Source organism: Semicossyphus pulcher, unplaced genomic scaffold (assembly GCF_022749685.1).
Source record: "Semicossyphus pulcher isolate SPU_LCO1_2020_fin unplaced genomic scaffold, fSemPul1.0.p SCAF_14, whole genome shotgun sequence".
NCBI lineage: Eukaryota > Metazoa > Chordata > Actinopteri > Labriformes > Labridae > Semicossyphus > Semicossyphus pulcher.
In genome coordinates, this window is record NW_027211648.1 from 5833830 (window position 1) to 5848885 (window position 15056).

Genomic DNA, 15056 nt, shown 5'->3' on the forward strand with positions numbered 1-15056 from the left:
ATATAACCAATATCTAAGTGTTTTTTAAAATGACATTTGAAATGTGAATCTCTTCGTCCACACACATTTTCAGCTGTACAAGTCGTCTTGCAGAAATGTATCAAGAGAAACGAGATTTACTTGATATAAGCATTAAACCGTTATCTAAACACCTCTTTTTGTATTCACTAATGTACCCTGCTCAACGTAACACTTGAATAAATGACTAAAAACGTGGCTGCAGTCTCGTCTGATCTTTGATATTCAGCCATCACACACGGGCAAACAATCCTGGGAAAGGACTTGGTGACAAAAATCAGTTCTTAAATTATTTCATTTTAGACAAACCAACAGATGGAGTGAAATTAGATCTTTATTGTGGGGAAAATGAATGAAAAAAAGGCCGCCTACATGAAGCTAAAGTCCTGGTTGTTACATGAACAGGACACGATGAGGGCGAAATAACAAAACAAAGATAAAAAGAAAAGGAAAATGGCACCAAATATTTCTTTTGATAACAAATACATGTGACATTATTGCATTCTCTACAGTTACCAAATGACAGCTTGGATACAAGCAACTGTTGATGACATATAAACAATATAATACATAGGTCTTTTAGAGTTAAGTTACTGAACAGTTTGTTACAGCATTAACATTGTGGTGACTGCAGGGGAGCTGCTGCCCCCTGGTGGAAAGGAATGAAATGATACACTGAGCCACGCTAACCCAACTCTTCGCCTCCTCCTTCCCAGTCTCGTCAGCCGTCCTTTAAGATTTTTTGTACTCGATTCTCTCCACCTTGACGTCGTCGCCAATCAGCTGATACACGTACGTCACCACTGTAGACGCCTGGATGTCCATTAATACAAAAGAGGGGATGATGTTGCTGTAAGGAGAGAAGACAGATGTGTTTTAGGTCAAGGCTTTTCCTGCACTCAAGTCCGGTTCTACTGGTACACCTGTTTTACTCTAAGTCACACTGGAGAAGATCATCTTCTGCTGTAAACATCTCTCTTTTTCAAAATTGTATTTTATGGTAAGTAGTTCTGTACCACTCTGTCAGGGTCAGGCCCATAGACTGTATAAAAAGATGAATGACATGACAGCTCCCTTTAAGTGAAGCCAAAACATTTCGGGCGCCCCCTGCTGACTGGCTGCAGTATAGTTCACAAAGCCTGCCTCCTCCATGTTAACAGATGGGACATGAGCCAAACTACAAAATCAAAATCAAAATCAACGCCAAATAAATGTTTCTCAAACATGGTTTCTGTCATTATAGTTAGTTCTTATCATGCTGATTTACATCCAAGTAGTAGTTATTTGATGTTATCAAAAGGATGATTGACAGCTCTGCTGACAAATCTGGCTCCTGCAGCCGATCTGTTCCTGATCAGCAGAGTGGAGGAGGATCAGTGAGAGGACACGTAACCAAAACAATCACTACAGTCACTGACGTTTCCATACCTGTGAATGTCTGCTTCAGACCAACACAAAGAAGTTGTTCTGCTATTAAACACGTCGACGTGCAGGATCTTTGCCGTTTGCTTTTTTCGGTAATTTAAAGGTGTGTGTTTTGGTTAGCGGAAGCGGCTATGGCCGCTCCACCTGCCGATCTCTACTGCGCAACTCTGGCTCCAAATGATGTCATTATCGCAAGATGGCATCGCCTATCACAGGGGCTACCTTGGCTTAAATGTTCATACAATAAGAGCAGATGGAGACACGTCGTCCATCTATATATACAGTCATTGGTCAGGCATAAGAAATAAAATGATGGGGTGATTGTTTTTTTTGATTGGTTGAGAATAAAGTCGAGCTTGAGTATTAGTGCGAGTCATGAGAAAAAGATACATCAAAAGGTCAGGTACAGGTACATTTTTTTCTCCTATTCAAAGTGGAACAAGGGTTTCATTAGTGTGAGTAACTCCTCTACCATTCCAGCGCGCTGTAGGCTCCTGTTGCAGAACCAGGGTTGATGTAAAACTTGTTTTCGTTCTCAAATGCCTCGAACTTGTGCGTGTGCCCCGAGATGAGGATGTCGACATCCAGCTGTCTTTGGAGCAGCGCCAGACTGGCCATGTCGCCCCAAGGGATCACCTGGTGGCCGTGGATGAGGCCGATCTTAAACTGGCCCACTGTCACCACCTTCTGCTCCGGGTAGTTCAGGTTCTGTGCGGGGACAAGAGGGAAAATGTCAAGTGGGCGAAAAAAAAGCACAATGAGGTTTATGCAACTGTTTCCATTTGAGATTGCTTTTCTTCTAATCTAATCAATCACTTAAAACTGTGATGTGCACAGGCTTCACCTTAAACAGGAAACATTGAAATCTGCTACAGTATCGCTGTATTCAAGAATATCAGTTCTTCAGTGGGGCTGAAAATTGTTAACTAAGCAGGTAAAAAATGTGCAAGAAGGGAGCAATTCCAATTTCATTACACTGCAATTAGTCTTTAGTACCTGAAAGAGATCCACTCTCCTGTCTCTTTGCCATAAAATATTCAGGCACATAGATTGTCTTTTCTTCTGGATCTTTTTCCTTAGTTTAAAACCTCTTATGGAAATTCTGTAAAAGAAATATCCTGCTGTACTTATGTCACACCACCTCCCCTGCACACTGTCACTGAAGAGGAAGCTAAATGTTATTTGTTTTGCACCCACCCTGAAAGCCCATTTAATTTCACCCTATTAATTAAGGCCTGCCCTGATTAAAGAAACTGGTTATCTTTTTCTGATGTATTGTAGGCTGTAATGAATATGGCAGCGTTTGGGGGCTGTTAGAAAGGATCTAGATTATTTTTGTCTACAAGACACACACAGACCTCATCAAAGTCCCCTCGCACTATGTGGACGTCTCCAGCGAGAGTCTTCAAGTAGTCATAGCTTTCCTTGGTGCAGAGGTTGCCAGTGCAGAGAATGTGCTGGATCTTCCCTGGGACCAACAGCTTCTTGAACTTGGCTGGGAGGGTGTTGCACCGGTGGGGGATGTGCAGGTCACCTAACACCAGGACCAACTGATAGCATCGCACAGATACACACAGACACGTTAGGAGAGTTCAGGCTGTGTGATGCAGCATCTGTTCATTGAAAAAGTGATTGGGCCGAGGAAAGAGCCCTGCGGGATACCGCAGGTCAGAATGAACACACCATTACCACTGTACTTTTAGCAGGTTATCATTAAGTGTAAGACCAGCAAAATGAAGTTTCATGTTATGCACCGAGACAACAATGTACTCCTGATTCATTTAATGATATGAATAAACAGGCTTAATTCATAAAGCTTACATTTGTAAATAAGCAATGTTTGTAAGTTACAAGCTGAGTATATTAATTGTCTGAATTCAAACTGGATTTTGAGTCATCAAAAAAACTGGCCATGATTAGAAAATCTCAACGCAACTGGATTTCAGACACTTAATAACAGAGGTAGGACACAAGAGCAAATTATGATTTCACACCACACAAGTCAATCAGAATCGACACCAACAAACTTGAAGTGAACATGAACCATATAAATAACTCTGTAACTCCACTGGCCAGCAGAAAGATACTGCCAATGAACAAGTAGCATGTTTCTACTGGCGAGAAACAAACAAGCATTAAAAGCATTCTGTCGTACTGCATACATCAGGTTGAAATGGCAGTTACAAAAATGTAACACTTCAACTGAGTTTGAGTCAAAACTGTATAGTTTCTCCTTTGAGCATTCGTCACTCTAAATACATAAAGTAAACTTAACCCTGTTTGTATTTTCTCAAGAGGGAATTGCTAAAATATGTCCCATCAAGACAGCTCACTATTTCTGAATTGGAAAGCTTCTATTCACAATGTTTCTATACAGGTTCTTGAAATGTATAATGGAAAATAAAAGTTACTTCTCTTATTACTTTCTGAAGTATTTGGGGTAGATGAGTAATATGCCATTTTATGTTAAGGACTACAGCCATGAGAAGTTGTAATTAATGCATCATAGCCTGCTGAGCACCACATCACAGCAGTGGTAGCAGTAGCAGTAGCTTGTTACTCTGAGACCCAGACACAGCAGACCTCCATCACTGCTGTGCAATCATAATCCCACGTTAGTGAGTCAAGCAGAGAAGCGAGCAGAAATAAAGGGATCCAACACCGAGCGAAGGGAACTTACCCGGTGACCAGCCTGGTTGATTGGAGACAGGCAAAAAGGTGTGGGAGGAGAGTCGGTGAAATAAAGAGAAAGGCAGGGTGTGCGTGGAGAGAACGACATGAGGCATGATCAAAGATTTGGGGGGGGGATACAAAAAGAAAAGGGGTGGGACAAGAGGGGGAAACTGAAATTAGAAATTAAAAAGTGAATGGATTATGACAGATATTAATAATTCAAAAACAAATAAGAAAAAACAAACAATGTGGTTGAATCAGTCGTTAATGGTTGATGGTTAGTGACATTGATAAAGCAATTGTATAGCTTTCCCTTGAGTGTGAGTGAGCACATGCAAAATCATGTTGTGAGAAAAATAAAAAATGCTGACTGCAATTTAGTTATTTTCAGGCAAATTATGTAGATTTAAATTGCACACAAACTTGTTATACAAATATCTTCAATAAATGCGTTGAAGGTAAAGACGGTGAGAAAATTAATACAATTAATTTTGAAATAACATTTAATTGTAGTTCCTAATGTAAAAACCTTTCTTTTAAACTGGTTTGCTTACCTCACAAATCATCTACAGTTAAAGAGTTGAAGTTCGGGTTAATAATTGCGTGGTAATATCATTATTGCTGCACAGGAAAAGTGACTTATAATTCAAAGTCGCTGTTAGCCTGTTAGCGCAGCTAGCTAACTGGTTGGCAAACAGGAAAAAGTAAAACATATCGTTATATCAGTGAAACACACGACAAGAATGTCTGATGGAAAAACATGACAAATCAAAAGAACTCCGTGCAAATGAAAAGAGAGACTTTAGGGGTGCTTGCGGCTTGTTGAATTGAATTTCGGGAGACTAAACTGTTCAGCTGTCATGTGATCGTTGATCCATTTCGGAATGAAGCTTCACCAAAAAACCCTGAAATTGAGACTGTGAAACCTTGATGTCGCTCTTCTTACGCCGATAACTAGTCCAAGACAACATCATGCAGGCAGAGTACTCGAAAGGCGAGCTGTAAATGCGAGAAATAGTGGCCTTTTCGCCATTTCATACTCACCATCTTCTATTTTGCTGTTTCTGCTAGTCAAGTTGAGGAAGCGCCTACGCACGTACGGCGTAAAGCCGTCAGCCAATGAGAAAAGAGAACACGAGCGTAGGTGTCAAACTAGATATAATACTTCCTGTAATTCTTTCAAAATAAAATAGATTAAACTATCAAGTCAACGGACATTGAAAACACAACTGACTGTTGTAATTTCTGATTAGAGTAAGATTTATTAGCTTATATTTTTTAACTTTTCGGAAAACCGTGGACATAGTACATATACACCGATTCAGTCAGTGACTAATTTCAAATCACTTCTTAAAACTAACTTTTACAGACTTGCTTTTATGTGGTCACCTTTTTAAATGCATTTTAAAAACGCCTTTAATCCATTCATCTGTTCCCATTCTTACCGTCATTTACTGCTTTTATTTTATTTTACTTTAATTATTTAATATTATCTAACCTATTTATTTATCTTTTATTCATTTTATTAATCACAATATTTTTGTAATCTTTATTTGTCTCTTTATTTGTATTGCTTGTTGCTCTAACTGCCTTTATTTCTGTTTTGTCACTTTTATTCCTTTTTCTTGCATTTATTCTTGTTGACCATTTTTGTTTGCATTGAGTTCTTGCTTTTTGTTGAATTTTCTAGACTACTCTCTTTTTGGCCTTATTGTTTAAAGTTCTGTAATCTGTTTTGTATTCTGTTATCTTCCTGCCTTTGCTTTGTCTGTCAAAGTACTTTGTAAACATTTGTTTTTAAAGGTGCTGTATAAATAAAGTTAGTAATATCATTATTATTATTATTATTATTATTATAAACCCCGCTTATTTTCAATCATATGGGAATAAAGTACTGTATAGAAAAGCACGACGAATGTGAACATTTAATCTGAAATGACGCCACCAACGGAAGTCAAAACGTTTGCTGTAACTGTTACCTTGACATTCGTCAGTAAAAACGACGTGAGTAGCAGTATTTCGCAGAACATTCGAGAGGTAAGATGCGCAATAATTTCATCAGATTTTCCTCGACACAGCCTGACGTGGTTTTAACATCAATGGTCTTAATTCCAGAGATAAATTTTAGTTGGATAACCACCGTTAAAGACACTACTTGATCACATTGTCATATCTTACCGCGTCGTCAGCACTTGGCTAGTAGCTGCGTTAGCTGCGGGACGTCAGTTGGCTTGCGTTAGCATCTGGGCTCTGGCTATTTCCTGGAGCTCGAGCGTTACGGGCGGCTGTTTATGTAACGGACAAGACTAACGGTGATGCTATATTTAGACGTAGAATGTACTCCTATCACCTTGAACATTACCACCTTTTAACGAAGGTTTATGGAAGAAGATTATTAGAGATTTGAATGAATTTGATGATGGAACACGTGTAATGTTAACTTTAGCCAGTTAGCTCGCTGTCGTTAACGTTACCTGTCTAATGGGTAGCATAACGGTAAAACTAATTGAGATACCGGCTCAGCTGTCAGTTCTAACTTAACTTGTATTGTAAGTGACGGTTGAGCCACCCACCCAGTAAAAGACGGCCACTGTCATACCTGATGTTGCTAACGTTAGCGTTTCAGTCCGCAGTTTGTTGCTTTGAGTAACAATACGCTTTTTCACTCAAAGGTCCCCAAACCCCGAGGACGTTCCAGATAGCCTCCATCTCTTTCTGAGCCTGGCACCTGCACTGTTTGGACGCTTTAGGGTGTTTAACTGTGCATCTTCGAGAGCCAAAAAAACATCAAGAACCCCTGCTGTAATCAATACAACACCAGCAACAGCTATCGACCACCGTTCACTGCGGCTCTTGGACGATCAGCGTTGTGTTTATGTCTTTGTTTTGCGAAAACGGTAAGTTATGGGAATATTTAATGACATATTTTAAATGTTTGATCAGATGTATGAAATGTGGTTATATTTTTTAGGCGATGATCGGCGTTATTGTGCAATATGGGATGTTTTCTGTACCACTGTATCAAAATGGCGTCTCCCAGTCCAGTCACTCGTGTGCAGTGACTGTATGACGCACTCTGCACCAAGCAGCCAGCTAAGCTAGCTAGCCTCCTACTGAAATAGGCTCGACCTCTGCCCTTCTGACACACTTAAGCTTCCGACACTGGCACACCAGTTGTGCTTCATTTCGTGTCAAATCACACGGACATGGCTGAGAAAATAACTAGTTCAGACTGGGTAGTTGGTATAAAAGCCGTCAGCAGGGGGAGAGTTGTTTGGCAGCTGCTAGGCCTCCTGTTTGTGACCTAATAACAAGAGAAGGCCTTATGTGACTAAAGCCAGGGGCCCTAGTGTAAGACAAAGGGCTTTCACAAAACAAATTTTTCACATATAGAGCCACAAAAGCTGCCAGTTTACTGGCTGGGTTTTATTTTTATTCTTTGGGCTAATCTGCTCTGCTTGTTCCCCTTATGGATCACATGGATATTTGATCCTGTCAGCAGTATTTCTGAGCTCAGAACCTTTTCATATTTGTAATCTATCTGGCAATGCAAGTAGTTATGCCCAAACTCGTTTAAGTTGAGACATTGGTGTTTCAGTGGACCTGGAATATTCCGCAGCTGTCATTTAGAGTCTGTAATGGCATACCTGTGTTGTAACTCAGTCTGGTCTGGCTTAATGGTTTCACGCACTCAAGAATCATTATTCACCACAGGAATTTGTCTTATTATGTTCTAGCGGTTTGTACAGAACCAGGCTAATTACAAATAAATAAGATAATTAGGGATGCGTCTGCCAATTATAATAAATATTCTTCTTTCCTTGGTTCTTCATTAACATCTTGAAATTGCTTATTGCCTGACTAACTAAAACCCAAAATATTAAGTTTTCTTATGAAACAAATTAAAGTGGCCAGCAATTAATTTCATTTTGAATCTTATTAGTGATTTTTTTTTTCTAGAAGTAAAAAGTGATTATTGAGGATTGTTTTTTTTTTTCTTGAATTCTGGCCTAAACCTTACATGTGGTGTGTCACAACTGTGTATTCACCCATATGGCCCTGGGATAGCATAACTTTACGCTTGGTTATGAGGTATGCAATGAAAAACTGGTTAAAAACTTGACTATTATTAGCACTCTCTATTCGTCAAATTGGTTAGAACAGAGTGAATATTTTTTTATTTTATATATTGATTTGTCTGTCACTCTCTCTTCCAGAGCTGTTGCGCAGCCGTTGGAACCTGTGTGGTGGAAATCTAGCCTTCAAGCAAGGAGCTTGCGGCCACAGCGGCACAGCGTTTTTCATGTCAGAGACCGAGCGCGCTTGCAGTCGTTTATGTCATCCCCTCTTTTCCAGACAGAAGATCCCGAAAAATCCCCAACCAAGATCCTTTTATCTTACTGATAGTGCTAACATCCAGCCAAAATGTCTGTCAACGTCAACCGCAGCGTGTCAGACCAGTTCTATCGCTACAAGATGCCCCGTCTGATTGCCAAGGTAACATCTCGCCGTTGTAGGATTTGTTGCTTTTGCTTGTTGATTTAAATGTTTGAGGCTTCATCATGTTGATATAAGCAAGTTGCCTGAGATAACAGTCAATTATTAATCAGTTAACCAGTAAATTCTATTTGAGACTTTGCTTTTTTCATTTTCTCTGCTTCATCTTGGGTTATGTGTATTCTCCTTTTTTTACATTCAGGTTGAAGGCAAAGGGAATGGAATCAAGACGGTCATTGTCAACATGGTTGATGTTGCAAAGGCACTGAACAGGCCTCCAACATGTAAGTGACACCTCCTGTTCCATCTGGTATCAAACCCACAGTCCTGTGGAAAAGTCATTTGTACCCAGATTTCAAACAAATGCCTATTTTATTTTGAAATTTACAGCCAACTTCCATGCTGTGGTTCTATTACGGAGACTTACTTTACTTTTACTCATTTTATCACCTTTGAATTTACTGCTCCACCAAACTGTAGAAAGGTTTTGCTCAAGTGGCAAAGTCACCTAACAAGTATTCCTTTTGCCGTTAAAAGTTTAGCTGTGTTTAAGCTTGACACATTCAGATTAACCAAAATGAATACAATAGAGTTTGGAGAGTCTATACTGAAGTGTATAATTTATAGGACACACCAAAAATGTAACTGCTTTACCACTCCTGTAACTTGTGTCACTTTAATAATGTCTTATGTTCCGGGTTAAAGGGAGCATACTTCTGTAAAATCAGGGGTTTTATGAAATTGCAACATGTTGAAAGCTAAACAACTCAAAGAAAAAACAATTTTCCAGGAATATAAAATATAGCCTTTTTTTTAAATATTTTAAATTGATGCAGAAAGTGATGTTGCTAAAGAGAGTAATTCTTTATTTCATTGTGTTTACATCATGATGTGGTTTCTAATTTTCTCCGCAGACCCGACCAAGTTTTTTGGTTGTGAACTCGGTGCTCAGACCCAGTTTGATTCCAAAAACGACCGTTACATCGTCAACGGATCCCACGAGGCGAACAAGTTGCAGGACATGCTTGATGGGTTCATCAGAAAATTTGTGCTGTGTCCCGAGTGTGACAACCCTGAAACTGATCTGGTTAGTATTTCACAGCATCAGGGAAGTTTGAGAAGGAAATTCGATAGAAAGGTCTTGTTAGGTTAAGAATAGCTAAAAGTATTATTCTGCTTTTCGTTTTCTAAACGAGCTTTTATTGTTTTTCTTAAAGCATGTCAATCCCAAGAAACAAACCATTGGCAATTCCTGTAAGGCCTGTGGATATCGCGGCATGCTAGACACCAGACACAAACTCTGCACGTTCATCCTTAAAAACCCACCAGGTGAGATTTTGCTCTTTCAGGTGTTTTGATTTCTTTTGATTTTCTTGTTGTTGTCATTGATTTCTATTATTTTCCCCTTTACCTTCATTTTTCTCTTCCTTTTGTTTGGTTTCTGTTATATCTCCTTGTGACTATCCTGCTTTCGCTTTGTCTGTCAAAGCACTTAATAAACTCTGTATTTTAAAAGTGCTATATAAATAAAGATATTATTATTACAATTAAACATGGCACACTCTAAACAGAGTTCATGTTTCCGCATCCTCTTGGCTTGAACACAATAGGAATTGAACTCATGCAGATTTGATAATGGCTATTGTGCTCTTCTTAATAACAGAGAGCACTGATAGTGGATCCGCATCAGTAAAGAAAGAGAAGGAGAAGAAGAACCGCAAGAAGGACAAGGAGAACGGCTCCGGCAGCGGAGAGGCCGGAAACCAAGACGGCATTGATGCTCCTAAGGCTGTGGTGAGTTTCCCCCTTCGTCAGGTGTCCTTCGACCAATCAGGGACTTGTGTAGGATCAGGGAACGAGAGTCTCTTAAGCAGCTGAATATCTGAGAGTCAGACAGCTGTATGAGCACGTGGGAGTTTCTGAACAGCAAACACAAAGATGATAACAGTCGGAGGCATACTGCCTTGTTTGCTTAATGTTTGAGCAACCACAAGACGGTTTAAACTGTTCATAAAGCGACTGTAAACATCCTTTAAAGAAATTTGGTTAAAAAAGTCCCTCTTTCGCGTCAGCCCACTCTGATGTATTTTATTGAGCTGTGTCCGTTAAAGCTTCCACCTTCTCTATCAAACAAACACATTTTTGTAGTTGCATGAGAAGAGTCGGCTGACATGTCGACCAGAGGTCATTTTGAGTTTGCTTTTGTACAAAGCTTTTGAACAGCAGGTTCATTCAGTTCAAACAAACAGGGGATCCTTTGTGGCCAGCATTTATCACCGTCAAACGTGTGTATATTCAAGCACAGTTAAGTATCAGTTTTTTATGATGACTGTATTGACGAAGAAAGTCTTTCTCATCCCTTTTTTTATTCGTCTGACCTTTCTCCTCTCCGTGTTTGGGTCTCTGCTTGTCAGGATGGAGACGACGACGACGAGGACTGGGCAGAGGAGACAACCGCTGAGGCGCAGAGGCGGCGAATGGAGGAGATCAGCGACCATGCCAAGAACCTGACGCTTAGCGAAGACCTGGAGAAACCCCTGGAGGAGCGAGTCAACCTGTTCTACAACTTTGTGAAAGTAAGGACTCCCAGACTGCTAATTATTTTAATTAAACTAAATTAACACAATCAATTTCTGTTTCCTCTTCATGATGACAAACATTATTATGGTGATGGAGACATGACCACCAAATTTGTTAAATTCTGATTATCAGTGGAGCAGTAACCTCATTTTACTGGACGTGAAGTGATACTCATTGAAATTTAAATATTTAACATATTCTCTGAATGTCAGAAAAAGGTAAACACCTGTAAGGGACAACAACAATCTTGACTGAGTGTTTATAATAGCTTTTTTAAATGTGTCCACATTCTAACTTCACTGATTTTTCCTTTTCCAGCATAAGAAGGAGACTGGAACCATCGATGCAGCTGATAAGGATGTCTTGGCGGAGGCAGAGCGTCTGGATGTGAAGGCCATGGGCCCCCTCATCCTCAGCGAGCTGCTCTTCGACGAGAACATCCGTGACCAGATTAAAAAGTACAAGCGCCACTTCCTGCGAGTAAGTTGAGGTTGACTCATGCACAACTATTGCCTTTTTTTGGGGGACATTTTTGGCTGTCGAAAACTTTATTGCTTCATGTTCTAATGTGTCTCTTCTGAACTCTAAACACCCTGTAGATCAAATGTAAACTCCTTTTCCATTGCCTCTATTTTCGCACTCCATGACATTTCAGTGAGTGCGAGGGGTTAGTTTCATGACCTGTTTCCTGATTTAATTTCCCCCTCAGTTCTGCCACAACAACAAGAAGGCTCAGAAGTACCTGTTGGGAGGTTTCGAGTGCGTGGTGAAGCTGCACCAGGTCCAGCTGTTGTCTCGTGTTCCCATCATCCTCAAAGACCTGTTCGATGCTGACCTGCTGGAAGAAGATGTCATATTTGCCTGGGCAGAGAAGGTGGGTGTTGAACTAATATTACACTTTAATTTCACACTACACCGCAGAGCGCTGTGCTAGGAAGGATACAAAATTAAAGGGTGGATTTCGGAATATGGAAAGAATTTTTGATCCGATATTCAAGAAAAACATAAATTAATTTAAGTATAATGATTTCCAGTGTGGATGATGAACATTGTGCAATTAATTTTACTAGGCACACCGCCTGTAATTTAAGTATAAAAGCAGGTGTGTAAAGGTTTGTCTTTTCAAAAGGCTAACAATAAAAGTGACGTAGTTTGTAACTTTTCTATTTTGTCATTAATATGTCGTACAGCACTTCATTGTATAATCAAAGCTGTTGCACATCTGACTGCTCTGTTTTTTCTTCACCAGGTCTCTAAGAAGTACGTCTCAAAGGAGCTCGCCAAAGAGATCCACGCCAAGGCTGCTCCCTTTGTCAAATGGCTGAAGGAGGCCGAGGAGGAGAGCGAGGGCAGCGAAGAGGAGAAGGAGGAAGATGATGAGAACGTGGAGGTAACAGACAAAGATCACCTTGTTTCACAATGTTGTGTTTTTTGTTTCATCTCTACTTTTTATTTATCTGCAAATAAAGCTTTCCCGGAACGTCCGCACACACACACTACCAATAAATACGAAGGTGCTGCAGGCAAAGAAGTTCAGTATTTCCACACATTGTTCCACACTTAGTTCCTGTCAGAATTCTGCAACTTAGTAAGAATAAAAACCACAAGGATATGATTTTACTTGACATTTTTTTATGAACTTGGACTGCAATGCCAAAAAATATTGAGTCCCTGTACACTCTAGGTTTTCCTGTCTCCACCTTAGATCTAAACTAAGTACTTTAAAAAGGTAAGGTAACTACGGGAGGTAACATTTCTGAACGCAAAAATCAGCAGCTGTTAAACAGTTTTCGTTCTCATCAATGGAATTAAAGAAAACGTTACGACACATTATGAACCAGAGATGAAGTCCAGACCTAGTTAAAGTCTTATATTGCGGGCGTTGTGAATGACCCCGTCAGAATCACAATCAGGGTTTATTTCCAAGTAGGTTTGCACATACAAGATATTTGTTTTGGTATTTTTGGTGCAGAACTAGAATACAAATAAAGTAGAATAAGAAACAAAATGGGCGATAAGAATACAAATATAAAAAGCAATACGTATAATACAAAATATGTACAACAGGTCTAATTAAAAACTGTAAAGATGTGCAGGATATGAGCAGTGCAAAGAGTTTACAGTATAAAATTTAAAGTAGTGTACAGACGATATAAAGTCCAGTGTGCGTTAATGTAATGCGTGGTCCGAATTACAGACTTAACACTCGTTAAGTGACATTCGCACATCCGTACAAGTTAAATCGTCTTCATGCTTTCCATTCTCACAGTGTTGTTCCTGCTGTATGGTTGCATGCAGAAATGATGTGTAAAAACAGCCATGCCATTTTCTTACATGAGCAGACTACTGTCCTCTTAAAGTTGGCGTGTCTTTCCCCTCTGGAAACCCAACAACAGGTTGAAAGCTACTTCTAGTTCCTGGGACTAAAAGTTCTGGGTATTTTTGGTGGAAACGAGACTTTAAAGTACCAACATCATGACATTTTCAAAGCCTTATTGAAGACGCCATTGTCAGTTAACCTCTGTAGGTCAGTGAAGATAGTGTGATCTGTTTAAATCTGTTATTTTTCAGGGCACAGGTTTAGCTCTGTTGGTAGCATGCATGGGTTATGAGGTCGACTCCGACTCACGGCCCTTTGGTGCATGTCTAACCCAACTCTCTTCTCCCCACATTTCTTATCACCGTCTCAAATAAAAGCAAAAGACCAAAAAATGATCTGTTACATGTCAATCAGCAGTGGTATTTTGTGTTTTGCGTCCTCAGGTGGTGTACTCATCCTCCGCCCGCGAGCTCAAAGTGGAGACTGTGAAACCCGACACGCCTGAAAAAGAAGAGGAAGACATTGACATCGATGCCATCTAAAAGACTCGGATGATGAAGCTTTTCTTGTGTTGTGGCTTTGACTCACGATGCCCTGTACGACCTAAACGGCTGGCATTTCCCTCCTTTACTCACCCCCCTCTTCCCCCTCTCCCCGCTCCTCCTCCTCCTCCCACATCCCTTCCCTGCTTTGTGGCATGACTTAACATAGCGCTTTACTTGCTGCACATTAACTCTGTGATTTTTGAGATGTATTCAGTTGATGAAATGAAGTCGCTTTGGGGATTTTAATCATGGGTGTTTGGGGATCATTTTGACTGGACATTTCTTTTTCTTTCTTTTTATTTGATCCCTGTATTTTTCCAGTCAATAAAGAATGAATGTTTTGCTATCCACAACACCTGATTGTTTTATGTGTCACTTATCTCTTTCCTGTGATTATGAAGGGGCTGATTTGTGCTTCCTTAGAGATGAGCTGGTTTTACCGTCTACGTTTGCACAACAGACTTCCAACACCAGTTTTATTTTTGATACTTATTGTTGAGTCAAAGCTTCCAAATTGGGGCCAAATATTAGATAATGCAGATATTTCCATATATGCTACTTTTACTTCTGCTTTAATACATTTTGAGAGCAAACATTGTACTTTTTACTCTTGTTCATTTATTCACAGGTAAAATAAGCACTAACAAGTAAAAGTGCATTGATATGAAAGCAGGAATTGACTAAATTCTTGTTTTTTTTCCCCCTCAACTAATAGTTTAAATCTCAAAATAATAAATACATAGAAATTGTTCAAAAGAGGCAGAATATCTATGCGTTTGAGAAGCCTGAACCATGAAATGCTTTTCTCATTACATTTTCTGTCAACTAACTTACAATTTAATCCCAACTGCTAGGGGTTAATACTTTAATAAGCAACAAAACATCATATCTAATGGCTTTATGTATGTTTTGTGTGCTTAAATCAAGGTAACCAGCAAGTGAAGCTTTAAATATATGTTGTGAAGAACAAAATACAATATAAATACAAGCATTTCACA

The 15056-nt window shown here is 39.6% G+C and overlaps 2 protein-coding genes across 3 annotated transcripts; one reads left to right on the forward strand and one right to left on the reverse strand.

Moving 5' to 3' along the window:
- Nucleotides 1-334: 334 nt before the first annotated feature.
- On the reverse strand, nt 335-5205 carry vps29 (VPS29 retromer complex component). Of its 2 annotated transcripts, none has more exons than XM_069662368.1 (4): nt 5161-5205; nt 2802-2993; nt 1916-2151; nt 335-868 (listed from the first exon to the last, which is right to left on the reverse strand). In XM_069662368.1, exons 1-4 carry the CDS (start codon nt 5161-5163, stop codon nt 751-753), a joined length of 549 nt encoding a protein of 182 aa, XP_069518469.1. In that variant the 5' UTR covers nt 5164-5205; the 3' UTR covers nt 335-750. The 2 variants fall into 2 exon arrangements, with proteins under 2 accessions (XP_069518469.1, XP_069518468.1); XM_069662367.1 differs by lacking the exon at nt 5161-5205 and adding an exon at nt 4124-5145.
- Nucleotides 5206-6084: 879 nt separating this feature from the next.
- eif5 (eukaryotic translation initiation factor 5) lies at nt 6085-14411 on the forward strand. Its single transcript, XM_069661936.1, has 12 exons — nt 6085-6153; nt 6789-7013; nt 8334-8613; nt 8816-8897; nt 9528-9700; nt 9831-9942; nt 10277-10407; nt 11028-11189; nt 11512-11673; nt 11903-12067; nt 12443-12583; nt 13957-14411. Exons 3-12 carry the CDS (start codon nt 8542-8544, stop codon nt 14053-14055), a joined length of 1299 nt encoding a protein of 432 aa, XP_069518037.1. The 5' UTR covers nt 6085-6153; nt 6789-7013; nt 8334-8541; the 3' UTR covers nt 14056-14411.
- Nucleotides 14412-15056: the final 645 nt, after the last annotated feature.

Excerpts from the sequence above, each read along its gene's own strand:
- vps29 (XM_069662367.1), bottom strand. The coding sequence starts at position 4,222 with ATGTCGTTCTCTCCACGCACACCCTGCCTTTCTCTTTATTTCACCGAC. Across the intron at positions 2,994-4,123 it reads TCAACCAGGCTGGTCACCGG|TTGGTCCTGGTGTTAGGTGA; the intron begins GTAAGTTCCCTT and ends CGATGCTATCAG. Across the intron at positions 869-1,915 it reads GCCTACAGCGCGCTGGAATG|CAACATCATCCCCTCTTTTG; the intron begins GTAGAGGAGTTA and ends CTCTCCTTACAG.
- eif5 (XM_069661936.1), top strand. The coding sequence starts at position 8,542 with ATGTCTGTCAACGTCAACCGCAGCGTGTCAGACCAGTTCTATCGCTAC. Across the intron at positions 8,614-8,815 it reads TGCCCCGTCTGATTGCCAAG|GTTGAAGGCAAAGGGAATGG; the intron begins GTAACATCTCGC and ends TTTTACATTCAG. Across the intron at positions 12,068-12,442 it reads TATTTGCCTGGGCAGAGAAG|GTCTCTAAGAAGTACGTCTC; the intron begins GTGGGTGTTGAA and ends TTTCTTCACCAG.